The 7,500-nt window shown below is 43.6% G+C and overlaps 1 protein-coding gene across 1 annotated transcript in view; it reads right to left on the bottom strand.

Moving 5' to 3' along the window:
* The window catches only part of LOC137980050 (NACHT and WD repeat domain-containing protein 2-like), a 14,201-nt gene that overhangs the window by 49 nt on the left and 6,652 nt on the right, over positions 1–7,500 (bottom strand). Inside the window, exons 5-7 of the mRNA XM_068827431.1 lie at positions 6,258–7,006; positions 5,348–5,557; positions 1–3,761 (exon numbers count right to left, since the gene is read on the bottom strand). The exon at positions 1–3,761 is cut by the window's left edge and continues 49 nt beyond it. Coding sequence (XP_068683532.1) covers positions 504–3,761; positions 5,348–5,557; positions 6,258–7,006 — 4,217 coding nt within the window. The 3' untranslated portion in view covers positions 1–503. The remainder of the gene's footprint in view (positions 3,762–5,347; positions 5,558–6,257; positions 7,007–7,500) is intronic.

Genomic DNA, 7,500 nt, shown 5'->3' with positions numbered 1-7,500 from the left:
CCTTTGCTAAAAGGATACCAAAATAAAATGATCTCAATCTCACTTTTGACTCCCGGTAAAGCTTATTTACAACTAAGAACTATAAACTTGACATTCAATAATTTAAAACGAGAGATTATTTACAGTTCTAAAAAATAAAATAAAATAAAATAAAATAAAATTTCACTCAGTCTTAACGAGACAATCTCAATCAAATAGCTTAGGGCTTGTATTCCATCTTTGGACATACAGCGACCTTCTACAGGCTCTATTTGAACTTAGCAGCTGAAGAAATTCTCGCATCACCAAGTTGTACACTGGAAAACTTTTGCTTGCGGCAAGTCTGTTCTAGTGCATTTGTCAACTAAAAAACCCTTGCTTTGAAAATATTGTCGCCAACAGTACACAAGTCATGATGGAAGATTTCCTTTCCTCGGAACTCTACCGTCTGTGCGGCATCAACCAAAAGTAAAGGATACGCCTATGGCTACGTGCGCAAAATTCAGTAAAATGACAAACAAAAGTCAGACATCAACTTCGTTTTCCGCGTTCTCCGCTTCCCAATTTAGCTCATTGCTCATATCAAACACGGCCCCGTGAAGGGTGGGGTGATTGTAATATGGATTTGACACGTCAACAGACAGCTCGCGTGACCCAACTTCATGCGACAAGGTCAACGATACGATTGGTCGAGACTTGTTAATCACCATGACAACCTGGTCGCCATCATCTGTCATGATACAGCTGGATATTGGGAGGTCTGGAGTAAAGGAGGCAAGGAGACAACCTGAAATCAAGTCCCAAAGGCGAACAGAACGATCTTGGACAGCTAACGGTACATAGCTTAGGGCTCGTTTGCCATCTTTGGACATGGAGAGACCCTCAATAGGCTCTGTGTGTCCATTCAGCTCGTGAAGAAATTCCCCCGTCACCAAGTTGTACACTCGTAAAGTTTCGCTAGTGGCAATTCTCCCTGCTACCAACAAGCGCATGCTCAGTGAGGAGGACGCCACTTTCCAGACATTCATACCCTGACCAATGATATGCTTGACTTTGCCAGTTTCCAGGTCCCAGGTCACCACAGACTTGTGCGTCTTGTCCAACTTCATGACATCGACAAGATAATGGCCATTAAAACTTAGATCAGCAGTGGTCAAGCGGGGGTAGTGACCGCTGATTTCTAAAGTGTAGCGCTTGGATTTCTCTCTCAGATCCCAGACGAGAAGCGGAGCATTCTCACACGAGCACACTGCGACCAGCCCATTACCAGTGACCATAACGGTTTCAATGACAGCTTTTTGGCCAGCTTTCAACTTGGTTACAAGTTCACCCGTTTCGAGAGAAGCGAGTTTGACATACAAGCGGTCTTTAGAAAGAATAAGAACGTGCGTGGAGCCAACCAAAGCGCAATCGCTAAATTTCAAACTCGTCGTCACTGCTCTTGGAGTCTCAGCTAGACGAAGGGCAAGATCTCGGCGTTTGTAAAGGGAGCTTGCATGACGGTGAACTTTTTCCGTTTTAGCAAGGAAGTCGGATCGCACATGCTTGATGAGTTTTCCTTCTTGGAGGTCAATTATCGCCAGCCTTGTTCCTGAACGTATGACAGCACGAGTGTCATCCACGACAAGGATTTCATCGGCATTGGTGTTGTTCAAGGTTCGGATAACTTGACACGAGCTTGTGTTCCAGACACATATTGGACCAGGAGTCTTAGACTTTGTAATGACGTGCTTCTGGACACTGCTCTTGATCAGTACGAGTTGCTGAATGCTGTTCACATCCTTGTTGTCTTCAAAGTTAACTTCCGCACCGCCCTCTTGTTCCATGTCCCACACACGTGCCATGAGGTCGTCCGATACCGTCAAAATCACCTTCAGATCCGCACAAGCTACTCTTTCAATAGCAGTGGTTGGCGGATGCTTCAACAGCTGCTTTTCCTTGACCGCAGTTTCTAAGTTCCAGATTGCAATATCGTTTAGACTGCTGGTACATAGCAGGTGTCGTCCACTCTTGGTGACTGTGGGATAAAGAATGTCTGGCCCAAGAACATGAAGACACTTCCCTGAAACCAACTCGAACACTCTCGCACAAGATCTTCCGGTTGCGACAATGAGTTGACCTCCATGAAATGGAGTGAGAATGACATTCTTGACGAAATCATCTGAATCTTCCCCACACACTTCAATAGAGAGACGAATTTCGTTTGCTTGAAGATCGTAAATTCTAACGTAACTGCAGAAAGAATTGGCAAAGGCAATGACATCCCCCAGTCCAGCAACTCTGTCGTGGAGGAACTTCTGATCCACGAAGTCTTTCGTGACTGTTCCGTCATTGAGGTTGACGACCTTTACCGCGCTACCCAAAACAGCAACAAGAGTGTCACGGATTCCTGCCGCAGCGATAGGCGCTGGCGTGTCAGTGCTTGAAATTTCCCAGACCTTTTCGCCTTTATGAAGGTTCCAGAATTGTATTACGCCGTGGCACGACGCAACGGCAAGTTGATCTTCAAGACAAAACTCCACATAACCGATAGCGTGTGAGGTGTCCAGAGTTTTTTCGATAATCCCGTTTTTTACATCCCAAAGTGTGATCAGTTGGTCATGTGACCCACTCATGGCCTTGCTGCCATCTTGGTTTAGGACTAAGGATCCGTGCAATCCTAGGAGTGAGTGCACAAGTCTGCCTCCTGGTCGGGCCAGACAGCGGATGTTAGGGATGAAAGATGGATGGGAAGGATGATGCGCCTGACGCAACAAACGAGCAATAAAAGGAGAAGGGGAACGAGACGATGAGAGACGCCCAATAAGCTGCGACGACAACTGATCGGCAGACACGAATAATGCTTCCACTGAAAGCTGCAATGTCTCAAAAACCAACTTGATATCTTGTTCATCTGGTTTGACAGCTAGGGCTTCCAAAAAGTTATCTATGACGTCGTGGACTGAATAGGCTTTCAGCTTGACTAAGAGAAATTCAAAGTTGCACAGAACGCTCTGCTTCAGTCTATCAAAGTCATCACATTTTAGCAAATGATAGGGTAGTTCGGTTAGTTTTCTGTAATTAAACACGCCATCGCGGAATTTCAGTGGTTGACGAGCAACATGGCGATCTTTTGCAGTTCCTTTACCGTCTCCCTTCTTAGTCCCTTGAGCCCAACGACCAATAAAGTAGTCGGCTAATTCCGAGTGAAAACGGCAGAGTTCCTTCTCGCCTGACAAAAGATACCTCTCCATGACAACATCATAAAACTGACGGTCCTTCCAAGACAACAAACGAACCCCATTTTCAACATGGACAGCGAGGAAGGACTCGATGTCAGACTTGACTCGGGACAATGGCGATGCAGGAATACGTCGAATATGTGGCGTCCAAAGGGCGAAAACTTCATCTAAGACCGTGTCATCACAGGACAACACATCTTCCAGCTCTGTTTCACTTATGCCTCCTCTCGAAGCAGAAATGTACGCTACCGTGTGTTGAAATAACTTTTTTCCATGTTTTCGTTCCAAGTTCTCAAACAAAACGTTGATCACCTGTCCGACTGAAACACCAAGGCTTGCTTCATTCACAATGCTATAGGAGTTCCACTGAACCGCTTGCTCGAGGACAAGCTTTAAATACAAAGGAGTAGGGCAATTTGAAACCTGCTTAAGCACGAATTCTTCTTGGGTTTCTGTGAGCTTTCTGTTGCTGTCTTTGAGCTTCAGTGTAAGAATCTCCTTTACTTCATCATCACGCAGATTTGGAATCTCCAAGAAGTAATCTTCTTCGGAAACAATATCCTAGAAATTACACAAAAATTCATTCATACGTAAAATTTTCATTTAAAAGTTGTGCATGTATCGATTATATTCTCGGAAAATATTCGACTGCTCGATGATCTTGAGGATGTTCTGCTTATAAGATACAGAACACTAGTAAGAGCTAGAGCATAAAACGTGTTCTTGTTCTAGAGGTTTGAGACTTTGCTGTAACGACCGAACGGTCAAGGTTATTAAGTTCTTTATTATATGGCCATCAGAACGGTTCTAAAGAAGACAAAACTAATTTGCATTATCCGTAATCGGCCCGTAGGCATTTCGGAGAAGTGAAGTGAAGTGAAGGGAAGTTATTAGTCTCTCCCCTCGGGGCTTTTCGTGACTAATTTCCAATGCTTTGTGGGGGACTTTTTGGCCAGACTGCTCGTTACGAAGTTTACAATTTATTTAGGAAGTGAAAGATGCCCCCGACCAGATTAAGGTCAGTCCACAACACCGGAGACAACGTCTCCTACTCTTTTCGAGAAGTGAGTGGGTTCTTTAACGTCCCATACTATTTGGTTACCAACGAGGGCCATGAGACGGGACTTCTGGTTTATGGTCCTTATCCAAGAAGACTTGAAAGTCTAACCATTTGCAGAAGTAATTACAAAGGCAGCACTTTTTCCTGAGTTATTTTAAGACCCTGAGTGTTGGTCCGGCCGGAGTCGAACTCTCGACTTCCCGCGTGACAGCCCGATGCAAAACCAACTGAATCACCGGTGCGCGGTAAGAATAATGCCATAGCACTTAGCTGATCTTAGCCAATCACAGCGAGCGCATTTGCGATATATATGGGTTATTGACCAAGCGTGAGGTCACCATGGCTGGATATTGGCCAAGTTATTTTTTTTCGTGTTTCGTAGAGGTCCATAAACACGCAAAAACGAGCGAGGCCAATATCCAGCCATCTTGACCGAACAAGCTTGGTCAATAAAGGATTTGTTATATGGGATAAAACACCAAATAAATGATCTTTGATCTTGCGAGGACCAGCCGAGAAATCCCAAGCGGGCAGTATAGCTCCACCTTGCCCACTCGGGTAGCCAATCACAGAGCGGGATTTGGTTTATCTTGCCCGCTCACGAGGCTAGTCATACTACGAAAACTACCGATCTATGGAATGGGGCCGAATTATTGAGTGACTGCCCCACCCACTTCAGTTAAACATGGTGTGAGCGGAAGCCTGCTTTCGCCGTCAAGGTGTACCGGAACAACCACAATAATGGAAAGATACGTTTTTGAAATCACGAGTCCCGGGGAAAAATGGATAAAATTGTTCTCGTCTAGTGAAGAGGTTGCATCTGCAACCATGGACTCGCTGTTACTTCGAGTGCAAGAAAGGTTCGCTGGCCTGAAAAGTAGCATCGAACAAAACCCCTCGCAAGAATTTGAACTATTTACAAGCCAAAGTGGGCGGGACAGTGACTCAGTAATTCAGGTCCATCCCCCCCCCCCCCCCGGGATCTTAAGTTGACTTGATCACTAAATTGGCAAAAAGCAATTTTTAGAAAAAATGTAAGTATTTCAGATACACAAATTTCAAAGGATCCTGCAGATGAAGTGCCCACCTTGAGACAAGAAAATGCCATTTCATCAGTGAAACAACTGAGAACAATCTTGACATGGGCCGGCAATTTCCTTGGTATCCACGCAAACTCTCGAGAGATGTTATAACTGCGAATGTTGTCAAGTGAATCCAGGAATACCACCAAAGGCTGAGAAGCTGCTGACACACTTTGGAGAAGACAATGGAATTCTCTCACCAGATTTTGATAGTCCTAAAGTAAATGTCAAAAGGTCATTGCAAAAAAATTTGCTTGAACTGTAAAAGTCATTAATTATGATTGAGGATGACAGGCTACAGTGACGTAGTACACAGGTATAAAGTATACCTTGCACCCAACCCCTGTAAAAGATTTACAATGGATTGTTATTATAAATACTAATGCAGACCATCCGCTCATGAACAGAAAGTTTACATGATATCTGGAACCAGGAAGATGACAACATGCAAATAATAAGATGCATGCTCAATTTTGATGAACACAAAGTGTTGCGTTATGTTGGAGTTCAAAGAAATGAAAGCCTTTATTACTACAAGAATTGACTATACAGCTGCAGAGGGAAAGGAATTTTTAAGTCTCAGACTTCAAGGCTGTTGCCTAACAGGAGCCCGGTAGCCTGGGGCTCCCAAAAAATAGCTCTGGGCTCCTTAATTTTTCACAGCAACGCCTTTCACTTCATATGTTGGGCTCCTAAGTTCTCAGCGTTTAGCTCTGAGGGCCTCTTTAAAATTTTCTTAGGCAGCAGCCTTGGACTTACTATCTTCATGGAGAAAAGAGCCACAGGTAGCCCCCACATACTTCAATCAGTGTGATTCAGTCACCGACTGCCATTGTTATACATGTATTTCTATTCACAAAGCGAAGGACAAACATATTTTGGCATATTTTGAAATCTGAAAGTCATTAATCTCACCTCAGGCACAGTTTTGGGATCAACTTTTAATGCCACACAAAGCTGATGACAGAGGCTCTTTAGAAGCTGGTGAACTTTCGATGATTGAAGTGTCACTCCAATAAACCGCACAATGACTGACACCTCGTGTCCAACCCACAAAGAGCTTGCATTGGCTGCCATAGCAAGTAATGATGTCTTACCAGAACCCTGCTGGCCATGAACAACCAAAGGAGAATTCCCTTGGCCAATAATGTAACTCTTTATCTTATCCAATGATTCACTTTTGCTATGTAAGGAAGAACAGAGCTGCTGACATTGCAATGAGTGCTGTGCAACTTCCTCAAACAACTTGTCATTTGGTGTTGAAAGTTTTTCATTCTTTATGGAAATTTCAATGCAAGATTTCATTTTTTCAAAGAAGTCTTGGCAAAATCTGTCAATATACTGATGATGTTCCTCACTCGAGTGGGAATCAACTCCATTTTCTCCCCATTTGATGTTGTAGGAATATATGTTACTCTTGTCCAAAACTTTAAACATTTTTTCCTCTTTTAAGGATGTCAAAAGTTCCTTTGCTCCCTTATCCCACTCTTTTGTTTCCTCTTGACCATGCAGTTTATGTGAAGACTCCGCAATGTCAATATACAAGGGAGCATTGTGACTTCTGACACTGTCTTCCATGTCTATGATGATGCGTTGAAACCAAAATGCGTGCTTGTTTGGACACTCTGCTTGCAGAATTCCTTGATGAATCTCTTCCTCTGAGTCTAAAAAGGAATATTAACCCAAAAATTGTTAAAAATGCTCTATGTGAATTCTCAGAAATGGCATGTACATGTACTTTAAACCATTCCAGTTATGACAAAAAATTAAATATAATTATGTTGCACTGGTTTTCTTTTTGGCCAGCATTTCTTCTTGTTACAGTTTATGGCAATGGACACAAGACAATGGGCTATCAACAACAGCACTTCTAAACGGTTGCTGGGCATCTGGATCCATGACCAGGAACTTCTGCTGAAAGCTCAATCAAGTACATGTGTCCCTGTAATGTCCCAATGTCTGCAATCCCAGCGACCCAGCCATGAGCCACAGCATCCTGGCACTGTGATGTCCCTCTGACAAATAGTGGAAGTAGAGAGGTTAGAAGTGACAACCCAAGATGGCCGACAAGAATCCTCAATGTTTCTTTCTATATGACCAAAAGCTCTCAGACTGGTGTACATGCTCCCAAGGCATTAGCAACTTTATCATTTCATTC

This window comes from Montipora foliosa, chromosome 1 (assembly GCF_036669935.1).
Source record: "Montipora foliosa isolate CH-2021 chromosome 1, ASM3666993v2, whole genome shotgun sequence".
Taxonomy (NCBI): domain Eukaryota; kingdom Metazoa; phylum Cnidaria; class Anthozoa; order Scleractinia; family Acroporidae; genus Montipora; species Montipora foliosa.
Note: the sequence above shows the minus strand (reverse complement) of the source record. Positions and strands in the feature narration are given on the sequence as shown.